The sequence below is a fragment of the Phascolarctos cinereus genome, unplaced genomic scaffold (assembly GCF_003287225.1).
Source record: "Phascolarctos cinereus isolate Bilbo 61053 unplaced genomic scaffold, phaCin_HiC Scaffold_5;HRSCAF=322, whole genome shotgun sequence".
Taxonomy (NCBI): Eukaryota; Metazoa; Chordata; class Mammalia; order Diprotodontia; family Phascolarctidae; genus Phascolarctos; species Phascolarctos cinereus.
In genome coordinates this window covers 324076796-324097929 of record NW_027555958.1, presented here as the reverse complement: position 1 = coordinate 324097929, position 21134 = coordinate 324076796, and the positions used below count along the sequence as shown (strand labels likewise).

Below are 21134 nucleotides of genomic sequence, written 5' to 3'. Positions count from 1 at the left end.
CCATATGTCTATGATATCTAACTTTTCTAAAATTTTCTTCAGGTCCTTAACTTCTTTCCTGTTTATTTTTTGGATAGATTTGTCTTTTGTGAAAGGGGTACATTGATGTCCCTCACTATTATAGTTTTACCATCGATTTCTCCCTACAACTCATTTAATTTTTCCTTTAAGTATTTAGATGCTATGTTTTTTGGTACATATGTGTTTACTGTTGATATGAATTAAATTTTTTCCCCTTTCTCCTTTGTCCCCACCCTAGAGATGGCTATCATTAGACACAAATAAGTATATGTATGTGTGAAATTATTCTATGTATACTTCTATTTATCAGTTCTTTCTCTGGATGCAGATAGTATCTTTCTGCATATGTCCTTTATTGTTAATTTGGGTGTCTATAATAGTCAAAATTACTTACTGTATATACAGCGTTCTCTTGGTTTGGCTCATTTTGCTCTTTGTTATTTCATGCAAGTCTTTCCATTTTTTTTTTTTGCGAGGCAGTCTGGGTTAAGTGACTTGCTCAAGGTCAACATAGCTAGCAAGTATCATGTGTCTGGAGTTGGATTTGAACTCAGATCCTCCTGACTCCAGGGGCCATGCTCTATACCCTGCACCACCTGACCTGAATTAATTTTCTATGGTACCTTTCAGCATAATGTAGTTTCCTTGTTTATCTTTTTTAATTGTATATTTTTGCTGTTGCCTTATTTGGATCATGATTGCGACCTCTGTTTTTTTTTACTTCAACTAAAGCATAATAGATTTTGCTCTAGCCCCGTATTTTAACTCTGAAGTTTCAGTTGTGTTTCTTTTAAACAACGTATTTTTGGATTTTGATCTCTAGTCTATTCTGTTGTCTTTCATTTTATGGGTAAATTTATATCATTCACATTGATAGTTATAATAGATAATTATGAATTTCTCTTCCACCTATTCTCTTATGCTTTTTTCTTTTTTTTTTCTTGGCAGTGCGTCCCCCCCCAATAAAGAAGAGAATGGTAAATGATACTGTGTTCAGAACCAGCGCTCTAGATTTGCTTCTGCTCTCCTGTCCCTTTAATCTTTTCCTTACCTAGAGCCCAATCATAGATCCTCATCCCTTCTTTCTTTTTAAACTCCTTTTCATGGTCCACTCTCCAGGTTAGAGATTTTTTGCATGTGATTAATTCCTCACTGATACTATTTTCTCTATTATTCCCCCTATTCCTTCTCCACTTTCACTCTGTTGAGTGAAATGTTATTTCTTTTAAAAAAAATTTTTTATTAGTTTATTTTGATTTATCAGCAATCACTTCCATAAGCTTTTGAGTTTTAAATTTTTCTCCCCCTCTCTCCCCAAGAGGGCACATAATCTGATAAAGGCTATACATATACATTCCTATTAAATATATTTTCACATTAGTGAGGTTGTAAGTAAGAATTAGAACCAATAGGAGGAACTACCAGAAAGAGGAAACAAAACACAACAGAAGAAAAAAAATAGCAAATAGTATGCTTTGATCTGCAGTCAAACTCCATAGTTCTTTCTCTGGATGTGAATAGCATTTTCAATCAAGAGGCCTTTGGAGATGTCTTAGATCCTTGCATTGCTGAGAAGGGCTAAGTCTGTCAATATTAGTCATCGCACAGTGTGGCTGTTAATGTGTACAACATTCTCCTGGTTCTGCGCACTTCACTCAGCATCAGACCATACAAGTCTTTCCAGGTTTTTCTGAAGTCAGCCTGTTCATCATTTCTTATAGCACAATAGTATTCCATTACATTCATATACCACAACTTGCTCAGCCATTCCCCAATTGATGGGCATCCTCTCAGTTTTCAGTTCTTTGTACATATGGGTCCTTTTCCCATTTGTTTGATCTCTTTGGGATATAGCCCTAGAAGTGCTATTGCTGGGCCAAAGAGTATGCACATTTTTATAGCCTTTTGGGCATAGTTCCAAATTGTTCTCCAAAATGGTCGGATGATTTCACAACTCCACCAACGATGCATTAGTGTTCCAATTTTCTCACATCTTCTCCAACATTTATTATTTTCCTGTTTTGTCATGTTGGCCAATCTGATAGGTGTGATGTGGTACCTCAGAGTTGTTTTGATTTGCATGAAATGTTATTTCTGCACCCAGTTGGGTGCGTATAGTCTTCTCTACTTTGACATTTCAGATGAAAGTGAGGTTCCAGTGTCAGTTGTTACCCTCTTTTACTTCATGTTTGTATAGATCTTTACTTTTTTTGGGGGGGGGTTAGGCAGTGGGGTTAAGTGACTTGCCCAGGGTCACACAGATAGTGTTATGTGTCTGAGGCCGGATTTGAACTCAGGTCCTCCTGAATCCAGGGCTGGTGCTCTATCCACTGCGCCACCTAGCTGCCCCTATAGATCTTTACTTAAGAAAGTACTTGATTATGTGAAATAATTTCCCCCACCTTTCCTTTTTCTTTTCTCTCCCCCCCTTTTTCCTCACCATTTAGTTTCTTCTTTTGAGATTATCAAAACACAACAAAACCACTCCTAGGCAATCTTATTTGACTTCCTCTATGACCCCTGATGATATTAGAATGGAAATACTTCATCCTTGTTTAGTCTTTTATGATTGGTCAACTTATATTTACTTTTTTATGTTTTTTCTTGACTCTTAAATTTGAACTTCACAATCTCTATACTTGGAAGGCCTTTGTTTTTCATTAAATGTCCACTTTTTTCCCTCTTTAGGAATATACTCAGTTTTGCTGGGTAAATTTTTTCTTTTTCTTTTAAGCCTTTATCTTTTGCTTTTTGGAATATCATATTCCAAGCTCTCTACTTTTTTTATGGTGGTTGCTGCTAAATCTTGTGTGATCCTGACTCTGGCTCCTTGATATTTGAATTCTTTATTTCTGGCTGCTAGCAGTAGTTTTTCTTTTACCTCAGAAGTCTAGATATTGACTTTAACATTCCAAGGAATTTTCATTTTGAAGTTTTAGGAATGTTTATTTTCACTTTGCCCTCTGGTTCTAGGAGATCCAGGTTGTTTTCTTTTATGATCCCTTGAAATATGATGTCTAGGCTCTTATTTTGATTGTGGCTTTCAGGAAGTCTAGAGATTCTTAAATTATATCTGCTTGATCTGTTTTCCAGGTCAGTTTTCTTTGGTATGAGATACCTTAGATTTTCTTCCACTTTTTCAGTGTTTTGACTTTGCTTTAAAATATTTTTTATCTGAAAGTGTCATTAACTTCTCTTTGGTCCATTCTCTCTTTTTTTTTTTTTTTGAGGCAGTTCAAAGGCTGAATTTTAACTCCAGTCTTCCTGACTCCGAGCCAGTGTTATATCCATTGTATCACTTAGCTGCCCCAGTCCATTCTAATTTTTGAGGGGTCTGTTGCTTGGTAAGGTTTTGTACCTCTTGTGCCAAGCTGTTAATTCTCTTCCTAACACTTTCTTCTATAACTCATTTCTTTTACAGTTCTTTAGTGCTCTCACTTATGAGTGGGATTGAGACCAACTACCCAAAATAAAATTCAGAGGTTTCTCTTGGTAGAAACAGAAGTTTTATTCCAGCAAGTCTTGCTCCAGAATTGGGCATCGCCTACCCAGGGCGGACTGGAGTAGGGAGGCAGGGTGCAAGCAGCAAGCAAGCAGTTATATACCCTTAGACAAACAACTCTAAGAAAAACCCCACCCTCCTGAATCTCTTTATCCTCATTGGTTGAGGTAAGAGACCTTACATTCTACCCAGAAACTAAGAGATACATTTTTACCCAAAACAAGCTTGGAAGCCAGAAAATTGCCTTATTTGGCAAAGATAAGGCTGGGGTGGTGGTTACAAAACAAGGGAGGGGGTGGGCAACAGATGTATGATCCGATCACATGATTTACAGGAAAATGAAACTTAGGCCCAGCCAATGCTAAAGCCTTTAAATTTTGGAGTATAGCTTCCATTTCACATGAGAAACTTTCACTTGTCCCACATACTTATAAATTAATTTTTAGCTTGAAAAAAACAACTTGTTTCATATATTCCAGGAATTTTAGGTAAATTTGTGCCTAAGATGTGGTTTTTCTTTGAGGTTTTGTTTGTCATTTATCTACTGAGTTTGTGTCTTGGATATCCCTGTCATCATAATAGCTATTTATGTTAAGTTTCTTTTTTCATTTGTTCATTCTTCCAGCCTTACTTCACAGCTATGGACTAGAGAAGGTTCAGTGGACAGACTGCTAGGCATGTAATCAGCAAGACCAATTAAAATCTTGCTAGCTGACACTAGCTGTGTAATCCTGGGCAAGTCACTTAATCTTTGTCTTAGTTTCTTCATCCTTAAAATGGAGATATAAATAGACATACCTTACAGGGGTGTTGTGAAGATAAAATGAGATAATGGAGGCACTATATAAATGCTGTTAACATTGTTCTTGTTCTTGTTACTTGAGTTAGGGCCAGGCTCTATAGAGTTCCAGAGGGAACATATGGGCCGTGCTTGGTGTTCTTCAAAGATATCAGGATCAGCTCAAGCTAGGGACTTAATACTATGTACAAAGCAGTGTGGTCCAGGGCTGCTTAACTGTTCTGAGCTTTGCAAGTTTCTCATCTGGGTTTGGATCTGAGCAGTACACCTGTGAACTTGTTCCTGTTCCAGTTGACTACTGCTGAATTCAAACCCTGTCAGCTATTTGGAAGGTTTTGTAGGTTCAGAGTTACAGAACTAAAGGCTCCCTTTTGGATTGAGCTTCCTGTCCTGGTTATTCTACTGCATGTTTCAGACTGGGCTAGGGGTTTGAATGTGAGACTTCTTTCTGCTCTCAGGGTCATATTCTAATCCAGAAATTAGGGGTTTTATGGAGAGAGTTGTAGAATGCAAAATGAAGAATTGCACATAGCTTCAGAGCTGCAGTTTGCATGTTAGATAAACTGTTACATGGGCGTGGACTAGAGAATGTATTTGTGGTACAAAATTATTTACTGGGTAGAGATTGTTTATAAATAGACAAAAGAATTGGTGCTGTGGTTCATCTCCTGATTGGAAGTCTCCTGAGTGTCCAAAGGATAGCTACGTTATTTTGATGTAATGATCGTAGAATCATAGCTTTGTGACTGGAAGGGATTGATGAAGTCATCTAGTTGAACCCACTTCTTTTATAATTTGGGAAACTGTGGCCTGAGGATTTGCTCAAAATGACATTAATATTAAATGTCATAAGCAGGATTTGACTGACTCCACAGTCAGTTCTTTTTCCATTCTACCTTGCTGGTATGTTTTGTTTTTACATCACGGTTATTTCTGGATATACCTTAATTCCTTTTGTCAAATGAATCCTCCTGTTGTAGGAAAGAAAAGCCAGTTAATCAATACAAACTGACCCAGCGATTATAAGCCCAGCAGTATATGCAAAATTCTTCACCCATAGTTCCTGACTTCTCTACTAAAAGTTGAGGGACACTTTGCTTATCTCTTTTCTGGGGCCAGTATTGGTCAGTATGGGCCTTAGCCTCTGGCTTCATTTTAATTTTTTTGTTTGTTTCATTATTGTCATTGTATTTATTATTCTCTTGATACTACTTGATTCACTGTGTTCGTATTTTAATATAACATCGTAACATAACTTTTCATGTTTTTCTGAATTCTTGGTGTTCATTTCTTATGGCTCAGTAATATTTCATTTCATTCATGTATACATAGGTCATGCATGATTAAAACGAGTTTGAATAGTGTGAAATTTGATTGGGTCTGAATTATAATATGATACCAGGTCCCATTTAACGTGAGCCAAAATTCAGTTAATGTGACATGTGTAACCTCGTTGAGGATTTTGACACACCCCTACCCTGTCATCCTGTACTTACCTGTCATTGAAGGTGGATATGATGTGCTGCTGTGTATCATAGTTAACTGATAGTTGTGTTGATTTTTTTTTTGAAAGAACTCTTAACAAAATGGACAAGAGGAAGAATACTTGAGTTGAAAACATTGCCAGCACAAGAAAGAAGAGGCTTGCTACTACATCAGAACAAAAATTTGATGGTATAAATGTGACCATAGTAACTCTAAGATAGGAAGTTGTTGGAATGTCTGAACTCATATGAAATATTGGAATATAGAATTCATGATATGGAAAACATGCAGGCACAATAAAGGAAAAGGGCAAAATTGCAGCAGTTTTTTTTTTGGTGGTTCACAAACAAGGAATAGAAGTGTTAATACTAGAAATAGAGCAGCTTTTAGTTGTGTGGATTGAAGATTGAATCAAACATGCATTCCTCTTAGCTGTACAAACAGATAAAAGCCTCACATTTATTTAAAGAAGTGAAAGAAAATGGAAATGAAGTGGCTAGTGAAGAAACATTTCCTGCCAAGTGTTGGTGTTGGTTGGTTCAATTGCTTTAAAAGTTGCCTAATGTTACAATTACCAAAGAGGTGGCCAGTGCAGATGAGAGCTAAACATCTTGATTTTTTAAAGAAAATAATTTAAGAAGTGGTGGATACACTGATCAACACATTTTTAAGTGTAGATGAAACAAGCGTATTCTGGAAAGGGATGCCTTCCAGAATTTTCCTTCCTCCCTCCCTCCCTCCCTACTTTCTTTTCCTTCCTTCCTTCCTTCCTTCCTTCCTTCCTTCCTTCCTTCCTTCCTTCCTTCCTTCCTTCCTTCCTTCCTTCCTTCCTTCCTTCCTTCCTTCATGCTTTCCTGCCTTCCTGCCTTCCTGTCTTTCTTTCGTTGGAGTTTATTGACTTGCCCAGGGTCACATAGCTAGTAAGTGTCAAGTGTTTGGTCTGAGGCCAAATTTGATCTCAGGTCCACCTGACTCCAGGCCAGGTGTTGTCTCCACCCATCAGAATTTACTTTTCTAAGAAGGAAAAAATTCAACCTGAATTTGAAGTGTCTAAGATCACATAATGTTTACTTTAGGAGATAATGTGGAAGATTTTAAATTAAAACCAGTGTTTATTGGTCTCAAAATGGGCAAGTAAAGCTGTTTTTGAAGAATGGTTTTCAGTTAAAAGTGTGTAAGGATCACACAGTACTAATTTTGGGAGGTAATGCAGAAGGGGATTTTAAATTTAAAGCAGCATTTATATAATTGGGCTTGAAATAAGTGAATAGAGTTATTTTTGAAGAATGGATTTCAAGTTATTTTAACCCACCTGTTGAGAAGTATTACAAGGACAACAATGTCACATTTAAAGCATTACTGATTTTAGGTAATGTTTCAGGTCGTCTAGCTAACTTGGTACATTGTGTGAGAATGTGAACATGTAAATTCTTGGAGATCTGGATAAAGTTCTCAGCGCCTACTGGCATATGTATGTTTAGTCTATGATGTGAAAATATTTTAAACAACAGTAACAACATTTTCATCATATTGTCGATATAGGCTTAACTTTAAGTAAGATATCCAGTACTTTAAAAATTTTCACTTTCTATAACTTTGCTTATATATAAAGTGAGGGTTGGGCTAGATGATCTTTAAGGTCTGTTTTAGTTCTAAAATTCTTTGAATTTTGGAAACTGCTGAGAAGGGAGGGAAAGAGAGGTAGTAGAGCTAAGCTTAAAGCAAGTACTAGGGAGTATCATAAAGGATCTATAAAGGTGTAGATTGAGGAGAGTGGTGGCATGTAAGGTAGTAAGAAAGTCCTCATGTGACTACTAACGAGAGCTTTTTGCTCAGTTCTTAAAGCTGATTTTTCCCAATTGTTAAATATTCCTTGACTTTTTTTTCTCCTTAAGCAACAAAGTAGACTGTTTTCATTAGCAGTCTAGTCAGAAAAATCTCTTTAAGGCCAAAATAAATGGACATCTTTTAATAATCCAAAGGAAGAACTCCAAAAATGTTATGGACAATGGTGGTGTTAGTTGAACAAGCGCATAACTCCCCAAGAGTACTAGTTTAAAGAACAAAATTTACTTTAAAGTATGTTATCATATGTTTAATTCTCCTCCCTTCTCCAAAGTTTCATTATTCTACAGTCACATGTCACTCCTTAAAAGTAGCTTGTAAAAGAAAGAAACCGTGCTTTAATGATGATCATAATCTTCCATAATAAGACAAAGTATACAGCCTATTGAGAGTGAGAGACTTTATCCCCAAAACTGAGGACCCTATACATTTGAATTTGACCAACATTCAAACCAAAGCTATTTATCTTTTTAACATTGTGAAACAACATGGTGAAGGATCAAGGCATGAACAACTGAATGTAAACAAGGTTTATCGCTCACATTTTTTTTTTACTGGATCTGTGATTTTACTGGTATAGAAAGTTCTGTACCAGTGCAGAGGGTCACCTACTTTGCAGCTTATGGTCTTAGAGTTGCTTGGGGCATAAAGGGTCAAATGATTTACTCAGAATCTTAGTCAGTATGTGTTGGAGGCCCAATTTGAACCCTAGCCTTCATAACTTTGCCTACTGTGCCGTGCTTCTCATACTTTAAAGGCATTTACGCCTTGTGCAAGTTGCAAAATAAAGCTACCTAGTATTGATGGAAATGATATCTCAAGGCAGAAAGCCTTTCTGTTTTAAGGGCAGCTGAGTAATCTATGGCAGCTGGATAGTGTAGAGGGCTGGGACTCAGAATCAGGAAGACTTGAGTGTGAATCCTATCTCAGATACTAGCTGTGTGACCTTGGGCCAATCACTTAACATCTCAATAATTTGTACCTACCCCACTAGGTTGTTAGGAGGATCAGTAAGACTATATCTGTCTATCTATCTTGTCTTTCTATTTACCTGTCTATCTGTCAAGCTTTGCAAACATAAAGTGCTATATGACAGCTAGAATTTTATGTAGAGCTTTATGGTTTGCAAAACACTTTACAATTACTACTGGGACATAGGTGCTATTCTTATCCTCCTTTTACAGATGAAGAAACTGAGGCAGACAGGTTAAGAGACTTGTTCAGGGTTACACAGCTAGTATGTATCTGAAGCAGAGTTTAAACTCCAGTCTTTCTGGCTATTATTATAGTACTTGCTAAAGGAAAATGTGCAGTGAGAAGAAGACAACAACAAAATAGGTATCCCTAAATCAATCAACAGCCATTTATTAAGTGCTACCATGTGCCAGGTGTGGTACCAGCAAGTTTAAAAAAAGCCATGTCTTCAAAATCCCTTCCCAGTGAAACCCTTAATTTCATCACTGACAAATGTATTCCTTCATCTTTTGATTTGTGGCAATAGAAATCAGTCAGCGAGCTTGAATGAAGTACTTACTAAGTATTTGTATTAGTGTTAAGTATCTTCTAGTTTCCAAGCACTGTGCTAGGTATGTTGGAAATAAAATATAAAAGTGAAATTGTTTTTTCATGAAGATTGGGGGTGAGGGGTGGGTGAGGAGGAAAGGGGATGGGAGGGAGGGAGGATACAACGTGTTCTCAGATAAATACAGTGATATGCTAATTACTTGAGACAAAGTAAAATAAATTTATTGTCTTTTAAAACTTTTCAACTTCTTACATCTTTAAAAAACTTAATATGAAATATGTCCTTTTGTTGCAGTCTCCTGTTTTATGATTTTGCATTGAGCTCACAAGATTTTGACACATTTCATTCTTCATCATTGTATATTAAGCTTATCTTTGTCAAATAGTTTAGCCTTAATTTTATAGCTTGTCTGCTTTCAATGTTGTTTTAAATTGGATGAGTTCCCTGGTCATTGAAGCATGTTTATTATCATCTCTTTGATAAATTTCTTAACTTTTTGTGGTATATGGCATGGGAAGAGGTTGGGAACTCCGGAACCATTCTGCTTCTCACTATGCCGATACATTTATCAGAGTTCATGATTCTTTAACATGGGAACAAGACATAGGATCTCTGGAAGTTAAAAAATAATCCTTAAAATATCTTTTTGGTAAGGGAATGTTTTACAATCTGATAAAGATGCCTAGATCTTACAGCTTACCTGCATTTATTCTGACAATGATTTTTGGTATAACCTTGAATGAAAGAATTAGGTTCATTAGTAAAAATTGCCTTTTTCTAATCTTCAGTAGTCTAGGCTTTTTATGTTCTTGCCTGTGAGGAATATTTTTTCTTCATAGAAATGATTAACAACTGATTTTTTACTAGTGTTCTTCTAGCTTCATAGTAGAACAGGAGTTCTTAACCTTTTTTGTGTAATGGCACTCTTTGTTGAACTCTGAAGATCCCTTCTCAAAATAATTTCTTTGAAAAAAAATCCTAATTGAAGGAAATGCTAAATTTCAGAAGTTCATGAAAATAAGGATGTAATTTTTTTCCCATCCAAGTTTGCAGACCCCTTGAATTCTATGTGTGGACCCCAGGTTAAGAATCCATGTTATATAGAGAAAGTAGTAACAACCCCTTGAGCTGCTAGGGTCTTCTGAAAGTCTTTACTTGTTTTCTAAGGATTAATTATGCTATTTCACAGCAATAATTGGCAGGTTTGGGGTAGTGGTGCTCAGTTTTTTAAAGCTAGTTTTCTTTGCTTATTCTTTCATCTGACTCTGTTTTATTGTGTGCTTGAATAATTCTTGAAACACTTGACTTCCCCACAACAACAGCCATTGCAATATATAGGTTACCTATTGCATGCTTCCTTGGAGTGACACCCAGTCTTAATTAAAAAGCACAGCTAAAGAGAGCTATGAAATTCATGTGTGTTTCTAGTACTCAGCTGAAAAAACTGACTAAAGTTGGGGAAACCAGCTCAGTCTGGTTTTATCTGGCCAAGATTAGATATGCTGAGTCAGAAATATAAGATGTACCTTACTAGTGCTGTCATATGATGTGACCATATCCCAGTTTTTGCTCATCCCAAGTAATCAGCACACCACTCTACTGCCTATATCAGTGGTGTGGGCGTAGCGTTCAATCCTCTTAGTACAAGATAGGATATTGCTTTCTCCAATAAATTTTCAGTATGAAAGCTTTCCTTCCATCTTACTAGGTCCCAGAATCCACTCCAGAGTCTCCTGTCCCCAGTCAGCTGATGTCAGTGAGGCTCAGCTGCTCTGGTTTCTTTTGCCTTCTTTTTGTTTCCTTTATGCTGGTTTCCGTGCTTTCTTGGCTTCTACTTTGGCTTCTGATGTTTCAGAATCAGGGCATCCTAAGGTGTAGTGCCCAGTCTCCATCTTAGATTGAAAGAAACCCCAAATCCACATTTTTATTAGATAAGACACTGATAATCCCAGAAAAGTTCTTTGATTCAGAGTTTTAAAAAAGTCATATGTAAATTAGCCTCTGGGAAACTGCAGCTGTCTTTAAAATCAACCAGTATTTTTGCCTTTGAAGAACATGCTTTCTCCAGTCTTCTCAGAAGTTTGTGTTTTTCTTCAGGTACTTTCATCTGAGGGGCTCCTTTATTCTCAGGTATTCTTAAAACTGTTTATGTTTCTTACACCTATTAGATTGGCTAATATGATAGAAAAAGAAAATGACAAATGTTGGAGGAGATGTTGAAAAACTGAGACACTGGTGCTCTGTTGATGGATTTGTGAATTCCAGCCATTCTGGAGAGCAATTTGCAATAATACCCAAAGGGCTATAAAATTTGACCCAGCAATACCATTACTAGGTCTGTATCCCAAAGAGATGAAAGGGAAAGGAAAAGGACATATAAGTACAAAAATGTTGGTGGTAGAGAATTGGAAATTGAGGAGATGGATGCCCATCAGTTGGGGAATGGATGAACAATGAAATAATATTGTGCTATAAGGCATAATGAGCAGGATGGTTTCAGAAAAACCTGGGAAGACGTATATGAACTGATGCAAAATGAACTGAGTAGAACCAAGAGAACATTGTGCATAGTAACAGCAGTATCATATAATCATCAATTGTAAATGACTTAACTGTTCTGATCAATACAGTGATCTAAGACAATTGCAAAGGACTTATGAAAAATGCTTTCCACCTCTAGAAGAAGAACTGATGGAGTCTGAATGTAGATCAGAACATAATTATTTAATTTCTCTGGGATTTGGGGGGGGGGTTTTTGGCTTTTTTTTTGGCAGCGTAGCTAATATGGAAGTATATTTTGCATGATTTTACATATATAATTGATATCACATTTCTTGCCTTCACAGTGAGTGGGGGGAGACTGGTGGTGGGGGGAGAGAGAGAAGTCAAAACTCAATTAAAAAAAAAAGCATGCCAAAAAGGAATAAATTTGAATTTTTTTAAAAAGCAGCTGTTTTTTGTGTTTCTTGTCAATCTGCTTTTCTCTTGGTTTCACACAACATGTCTCATTTCTGCCCTTTCCAGCAAATATAATGTCCATAAAAGACTACAAAATACTGCAAAATAAATGTGCAGGGATTTGGGACAAGGGCACCACCATCAACTAGAAATCAGTAAGGACCTTCTGAAGGACGTATGATTTCTCTGCCTTACTTAAATCCAATTTATGAACAAGTCAAGACATCACCTTCATGATGTCATTGGTCTTCTTAGAGAATGAAGGAAGAACAACAATAAGCACTTGACCTGAGTGAGCTTTGAAGGGAGAGAGGGGAAAGCATTCCAGGCTTGTTTGTAAAGGCGCGGTATAGAGAAGACAGAATGTCAGGTTAGTGTGATTCAAGTATAGATTCTGTAAGGTAGGCTGGAGTCAGATTGTGAAAGGCTTTAAACACCAAACAGGAGTTTGTGTTTTATCCTAGAGGCAATGGAGAACCACTAAAGCCTCCTAATCAAAGGAGTAACATGATCCAACCTGTGCTTTAGGAATACTAGTTTGGCAGATGTGTAGAGGAAAGATTGGAGAAGAGAGAGAGATTCAAAGCTGGGAGACCTATTAGGAAGCTACTGCGGTAGTCTAGGTGAGAGCTGATGTGGGCTTGAACTAGGGTGGTTTTGGTGTATGATTAGATATGGGAGGAGAGTCTGAAAAATGAAGGATAGCTCCTAGGTTGTAAACCTGGGTGGTGTCCTTAACAAATTGAGATGTTAGGAGGAGGTGTGGTTTTAAGGAAAAGATAGTGAGTTCTGTTTTGGACATGTTAAATTTAAGATGCCTATGGGACAGTCAGGGGGAAAATATCTAGGTGGCAGTTGGAGAAATGGGCCCTGGGTTGAGGAAAGAAAGTGGGAGCTTGATATATAGATTTAGAGGCATTAACCAGGTTGAATCCATGAGAGTTGGGGTTGACTGTCTCAAGCAGACTGTCTTGACAGCCAGTACAGGACAGAACTTAGTTTGGACATGCTTTTGACCACAGGGTTGGCTACAGGGACTTAACTTTTTCTGTTACAGCAGCTCATGAAAATCATCTCCTGCTCCTATATAACTTGTGGTACATTTAATGTGGTGTTTGTGGTTGTTTTTATGCCTGGATCAGGAACATAGTCTATCACACACGTTGTTTCTGTAGTAAAAACAGATTTTGCTTGTATAATTTTGACTTGTGGCAACTTTTCCAGGACTGATTGAAGTTTAAGGGCTTTCCATCCACATAAGTAGTAATACTTGGGTACTAATTTGTAGGTGTACACTGATACCATGGTGTTGATTGACTAACTGGAAAGCTTTTTATAGGAAAAAAGAGTGTGAATACTGACCACATGGCATTATACTTGTGACCTTTCTACAGGAAAACCTCAAATGCAGTCTGAAGAGGAGGGGCCTTTACAACAGGCAGGCAGCCACTCTGCAAGGCTTGGAATTCAGCCAAAGAAGTCCTCCCAGCCAGGAGGGTTTACTTCTCCTCAAGAAAAGTCAACTAGGACTCCTGCTCATCAGAATGAAGAAGAGATGGAAGATATTGGACTGTTTATTCCACTTGGTAGGTATCCAGAAGATTTGATTAACATGGTCATATGTTCAAAAAGACCTACAGATCGATTCAGGGAATCAAGTGAACAAACCCAAATTTTCACTGTCCTTGTTCATACTTTAACACAGTGAATTTTTCATTAAGCTTCTTATTGATATCAGTCTCTATTTAGCAGGGAATAGTGTATTATTAGCTGCTCCATAATATTATCAGTCTGCTTGCTCAATACCTTCTCTTGAAGATCAAGAAACTATATAGCTGTTTTGGTCATCTCGGGACTTGGTTTTCATAAACATAGCTTCTCTGTTTTATATGAGATGTTGGGAAATCCCAGAATATTTTGAAATCTTTGTTGAAATTAAGGAACACAAATGCATTTCAAAGCAAGATAAAACAATTTGAAGATTATCAATTCTTTAGATTATCTCTGTAACAGCTTCCTTTTGTTTGTCTGGATAATTGAGATATATCTATGCAGGAATTTCTTACACAGGCTCATGTTCCTTAACAAACTCATCATCAGAATCAAAAGAGTAAGAGATTTGATTTCATTTAGTCCCTAAGCCCAGTCATGATGTTGTTAAGGGATTTGCACTTCAGATCTGAGAAAAGCCACCTCAAGGGAGAATTGATTTTGTGCTGAGGAGCTTACTTTTTCTTGGTTTATTTCTCATTTCTTTCCTTTTTTGGAAAAGGCATGCCTTGTACCTTAATCAATGAAGAGGATACAGGAGTGTTTTAACTCCCAAACTTCCCAATTCCTTAGCCTCCTGTGACCATGACTCTACCTCAGCTACACAGATGGGCACATATCATATCTCATCATTACCCAGAAGTGTTTTACTTCATTAATTTGAAACTAATGTTCCTCTATCTGACCATGACCTCATTTCATTCTATCTCTCCCTGTCCTTAACACCCCTAAATTTATTCTTCATCTATTGAGAACTCCATTCTTTCCTTCCCTCAGTACTTTTCTTGGGCAGTTAGTTCTGGTCTGACTTCACATTCTTCCCTTTTCAGTTTCAACCCAATAGATAACCATATGAACTCTACATTGGCCTGTGCTCTCACATCTCTTGTCCCCTTGTCCTGTTGTTGCTCATATATCTTATCAGTTGTCAGCCTCAGGTTACTTTAATCATCTGTCCCCTTTGTCCTACTCAAAGGCTGCTGAATGGAGCTGGAGAACGTCACAGGATTCTGCTGACTGGATACATTATAAATCCAGGTTTTCCAACATTAACTGGGCCTTTACTGTAATAAAGCAGTACTTTTATTCCTCCTTTATTAGCTCTCTATATCACCTCCCACAAAAGCTATTCCAAACCCTCTTCTCTTCTCAAGCCTACCTCTTCTCCCTCTCTGTCAGCTGAGGACTTTGACTTGCCTATTATTTCTGAGAAAATTGAGACCAATGGATATGAGCTCCCTCTTCAGTTCTCTTCATCTCAAAACTCTTTGGTATCATCCTTCATTCTTTCCTCCTTGCCAGTTTCTGTCAGTGAGGTGGTCTTTCCCTTTGCCAAGACCAACTATTCTACATGTGTACTTGATCCAGTCCCTTCCCACCTTCTCTAGCATATTACAATTTCAGTCACCCCTTCTCTCTATTGCTCAGCCTCATCTTATTTACTGGTTCCTTCTCTGCTGCCTTGAAACACATACAAGTCTTTCCCATCCTTAAAAAATTGTCATTAGATAAATTATCATGCTGTATCTTTCTTCTCTTTCTTAGCCAAACTGCTTGAAAATGTTATTTCTGCTCAGTGGCTCTACTCTCTTCTCACTTAGTTATTAATCCTTTGCATTTTGGCTTCTAACATTGTCACTCAAATGAAAATGCTCTTTCTAAATTTACCAGTGAATTCTTAATTGCCAGATCCAACCTACTTTTCTCAGTCCTTATCCTTCTTGACCTGTTTATTGCATTAGACATTGCTGACCACTCTCTCCATCTGGAAACTTTCTCCAATCTGAGTTTTCATGGTATATCTGTCTTTTGGTTCTCCTCTTACCTGTCTGACTACTCCTCAGTTTCCTTTGTTGGCTCATTATCTACATTAAGACCTTTAACTGTGGGTGTTTCCCAAGCTACTGTTCCAGACCCTTTCTCTTCTCTATCTACATTCTATGTTCTTGGTAACCTCTTTAGTTCCCATGGATTTAATTATCATCTCCGTGCAGATGACTGACAGATCTATATATCACATACATACATACGTGTTTAATTGTTGTGTCAAACTCTTCGTGACCCCATTTGGGGTTTTCTTGGTAAAGATGCTGGAGTGGTTTGCCATTTCCTTCTCTAGCTTATTTTACAGATGAGGAAACTGAGGCACACATGATTAAATAACTTGTCCAAAGACAAACAACTAGTAAATGTCTGAGTCCAGATTTGAACTCAGGAAGATGAGTCTTCCTGACTCCAGGTCAGGAGCTCTGTCCACTGTGCCGGCTAGCTACTGATCACATAACCCCCCCCACGCACATGTATGCACGTATCCAATCTGTATATCCAAAGTCTCTCCCCTAAGTTTCAATCCCACATTACCAGTTACCTATTGGATATTTTAAACTGTGTCAGAGTGACATCTGAAATTCAGCATGTCTAAAACCATACTCATTATCCTTCCCACCAAACGCTCCCCTTTTCCAGACTTTCCTTTTCCTTTTTGAAGATGCCACCAACCTTTCTGTTTCCCAGATTAACAACCCTAGGAGGATTGTTACATTATTAACATTACGACATTATCAAATATTATCATGTGAAACAACACTAACAAACAACATTATCCTTGGCTCCTTCCTTATCCCACATAGCTAGCAGCCAAACACCATTTTTACTTTATGACATCTCTCACATCTCACCCTTTGTTTCTACTCATTCAGTTACCACCTTTCAACTAGATTATTACAGAGGCTTTCTAATTGGTCTCCTTCTATCTTTGCTGCCAAAGTGATTTGCCTTAAACACAAGTCTGACCCTGTCACTCCCTCACTTGGCAAACTCCAGTAGCTCCCTGTTGTTTCGAGGATCAAATATTAACTCCTTGATTTTGCTTTTAAAGCCATATACAATCTGACCCCAACCTATCTTCTTTCTAGCCTCACTGATCATTAGATCATTACACCCCCTGCAGCACTCCACATTTCAGTTATACTGGCTTTGTCTTTCTCTGTTCCTCATACTGGACACTACATCTCCTATCTCATTGCTGTTACAATGGTCATTCCTGATGCCTGGAATGCACTCTCTCCTTCCCTCTGCTTCACAGAATCCTTTTTTTTCCCTTCAAAAAGCAACTTAAGTACCACCTACTATTAGTACATTCCTTTCTAAACCACTTTGTATTTATTCTCTTTTTATTCTTTATTTGCATATATATGTACATATTGTCTCCCCCATTAGAATGTAAACTCTTCCAGAGTAGAGATTGTTTCATTCTTTGGAGAGTAGGATTGTTTTATTCTTTGTACTTATACAAAGAATCCTAGTACTAATACAAAATACTTTTATACTAGTACAGAGAATGTGCTAATACCTATCACAATGCCTCACACATGATAGGTGTTTAATAAATGCTTGTTGATTGTTTGATTGAACTCCATCTTTTCCCACAGGATGATCCTTCAAATATTTGAAGAGAGTGAGCATATTCCTTTAAATATTATCTTCTCCAGGCTAAATATCTGTCATTCTTTCGTTTTACCCTCATATCCTAGACCTCTCATCATCCTGGTTGCCGTTGTTTGGAAAGTTTCCAGCCTATCATTGTGGCCTCCAGAACTGAGTACAGTATGTCAGATGTGGTTGAACTGGGACAGAATTTAGCATGACTATCACTTCCATTGTCCTGGACACTCCCTTTTTTAATGTAGCTTGATGTTAATTTGGTACTGTGTCACACCTTTGAGTCATACTGAGCTTGCAGTTCATGAAAAACCCCATATATTTTTTGGATAGTTTAGCTCAGTCTTGTACTTGTGAAGTTGATTTTCTTTAAAGTTAAGTATAATAGTTGACATTTATCTCTAAAAAATTTCAACTTATTAAATTTGGCCTAAAGTTCTAGCTCATTTGAAATCTTTTAGAGCTTGACTCTGTCTTTACACATGTTATATCCTTCCCAGTTTTGTGCCATCTACATATGTGTTAAGCACGGTATCTATTCTTTTATCAAAATGATATTCAAAAGTGTTAGCAGAGAACCAAGCATAGATCCCTGGGCATTCTACAGAGACTTTATTTAGTTGAAATTGAATCATTAGTGATTATTCTTTGGTTCCAGCTATTCAAACAATTCCAAATTCATAGAAATGTATTTCTGGTTTGCCCACCTCTCTCCATCTTTTCTGAAGGAGTAGTATAAGTGACTTTGTTATGTACTTTAATAAACTTCAAGTAAACTGTATTTATAACATACCTGGTCTACCAGTCTACTAGCCATGTTAAAAAAAAGAAAATGAGATTAATCTGTCATTAACTGTTCTTTTGATTAAAGAAAAATGTTTTAGTGATGCCTTTTATTTTTATGTTCCATGTCATTCACAGATAAACATCCTCCCACCCCAGTGAGCTCTCTCTTGTAATAAAAAGTTATTCAGGTAGGTAGGTGGTGCAGTGGATAGAGCTCCAGCCTTGGAGTCAGGAGGACTTGAGTTCAAATCTGGCCTCAGACACTTGACACTTACTAGCTGTGTGACTCTGGGCAAGTCACTTGACCCCTATTCCCTTACCAAAAAGCAAAAAAAAAGAAAGAAAGAAAGAAAAAGTTATGCAAAGTCAGCTGAGACTCAACCTGACTAGAATGCATTATCATGCACTCTACCTGAGGAAGGGATGCACTATCTCATTTCTTCTCCGGGGCAAGAATTAGTTTTTACAGTAACTCACTGTTCACCATCATGACCTGTTCTTGATTAGTCATCAAATCAGCAAGCATTTATTAAACACCTGCTTTCCACCAGACACTGGGCTAGTGGTTTGGGATGTAAAAGAAAAAACAAAAATTCCCTGCCTCAAGGAGCTCGACAATACTGGAGAAAACAACATATACATACAAGTGAATTAAACATGCAAATCAAATGTAAAGTGATTTGGGGAGGGGGATTAATAACTGGAGGTATTAGGAAAGACTTCATATAGAAGATTAGATTGGAAAACTAAATCCTGCATGAGGAGAGAGTGCATTTCAGTCCTGTGGGACAGCCTGTGTAAAGATAAGGGGGCAAGAGATGGAATTTCATGTACTGGAAGCAGCAAGTAAGTCTGTTTGGCTAGAACAAAAGGTATGTGGAGGAGAATAAGGTACAGTATCATGTCTTGGAAAGGTAGGCTGGAGCTAGATTTAAAAGGGATATAAATGCCAAACAGAGGCATCTGTAACACTTTCAGAAAAGTAAATAATGTTTATGTGTCAGAACTTGATCTTTCCTGAGAGCCAAGATGGCGGAGTAAAAAGGTAGTCACTCTCACCCTCCCCTATCAACCTTTGAAAACCCAGAAAATATCACCCCAGGAAAAAAAAAACCCTGGAACAGCTGAACTAGAAGAAAGATGGGGAACAGCAGTGCAGCAGCCTAGTGCCTCAGCAAAAATAAGCTAAACAGCACTACAAAGGGCCCCAGATGGATAAGCACCCTGCAGCATTCATCTGAAAGGAGCTGAAGAAAGCAACCTAGAGTCTTCCTAAAGTCTGAGCCTTGCTGATTCCAGCCCAACACCAGGTAAGCTGTCAGTGCCTCGGTACTCTACTGCAAATGAATCTCCCAGTGCATTAGCAGAAACAAGGGAGACAGCACTGCAAGGGGCCCCAGGCAGATAAACACCCTGTAGCACCCATCTAAAAGGAGCTGAAGAAAGCTAAAGGAAAGGAAAAGCAGGCAACCTAGAATTGCCTGAAAGTTCCAGCCTTGCTGATTCCAGCCCAACATGAGGTAAGCTGCCAGAACTCTACAGCCTCCAATTGCCAACATAAGAGGCCCCAGCACACAAAGCCAGTGACCAAGACTTAGGCTCCCAACACAGGAAGCTTGGGTCAGTGCCCTCTGTTCCCCAGCAGGAGAGCTCAGTCTCTTTAAAGGCCAGGGAATAAAGAAACACCATGAGTAAAAAGAAACATACCATAGATTCATATTATGAGAAGAGTGAAGATCAAGACAAATTCTGAAGAGGACAATATTGTCAACAAACCCACATCTGCAACATCAAAAGGAAATATGAACTGATCTGAAGCCCAAAAAGCCTTCTTAGAAGAGCTCAAAAAGGATTTTAAAAGTCTAATGAGAGAGGTAGAAGAGTCCTTAAAAAATACAATTGGCCAATTGGAAAAAAAGTACACTGAAGAAAACAAGTCCCTAAAAAGCACAATTGGCAAACTGGAAAAAAAGTACACTGAAGAAAACAAATCCTTTAACAATACAATTGGCCAATTGGAGAAGGAAGTACAAAAACTAACAGAAAAAAACAATTGTTAAAAACTAGAATTGGACAAATGGAAACTAATGACTCTATAAGAGAGCAAGAATCAGTCAAACAGAAACAAAAAAAATTGAAAAAATAGATGGAAACATAAAATACCTCATCGGTAAAACAACTGACCTGGAAAATGATCAGGAAGACAATTTAAAAATATTGGACTACCTGAAAATCATGATGAAAAAAAGAGCCTGGACAGTATCTTTCAGGAAATCATAAAGGAAAACTACCCAGAGGTCCTAGAACCAGAAGGTAAAATAACCGTAGAAAGAATACACTGCTCACTACCTGAAAGAGATCCCAAATTGACAACCAAGGAATATATAGCAAAATTCCAAAATTACCAGATGAAAGAGAAGGTGCTGCAAGCAGCCAGAAAGAAACAATTTAAATATCATGGAACACAGTCAGGATTACACAGGACCTTGCAGCTTCTACATTAAAAGACCCAGGGCATGGAACATGATATTCCTAAGGCAAAGGAGCTTGGATTGCAGCCAAGGATCAACTACCCTGCAAAAATGAGCATGATTTTTCAAGGGAGGAGATGGATATTCAGTGAAATAGGGGACTTCCAAACCTTCCTGATAAAAAGACCAGAGCTCAACAAAAAATTTGATCTTCAAGTACAAGATTCAAGAAAGACATGAAAAGGTAAATGGGACAGAAAGATACAAAATTGTTGTTAATAAGGGGACTGTTTACATCCCTACAAGGGAAGATGACACTTGCATCTCTTGAGAACTGTATTGTTATTACACCATGTTAAAGGAGTATACATAAAGGGGGTGGATATTAGTTGACTTTGATGTAATGATAAAAAAAAATCTAATCAAGTGGGTTAAATGGATCCAAGTAAGTGGATTAGTCTGATCTTAGAAAATGTATTGAGAAAGGAGGAGGCAGACAAGGGTAAATTACAGTACAGGAAAAGACAGAAA

The 21134-nt window shown here is 37.6% G+C and overlaps 1 protein-coding gene across 7 annotated transcripts in view; it reads left to right on the top strand.

The window, feature by feature from the left end:
- GON4L (gon-4 like) overlaps window positions 1–21134 on the top strand; it is an 87563-nt gene that overhangs the window by 15573 nt on the left and 50856 nt on the right. For all 7 annotated transcript variants that reach the window (XM_078156165.1, XM_020991572.2, XM_020991573.2 and 4 more), the window contains exon 3: window positions 13530–13721. In XM_078156165.1, coding sequence (XP_078012291.1) covers window positions 13530–13721 — 192 coding nt within the window. The remainder of the gene's footprint in view (window positions 1–13529; window positions 13722–21134) is intronic.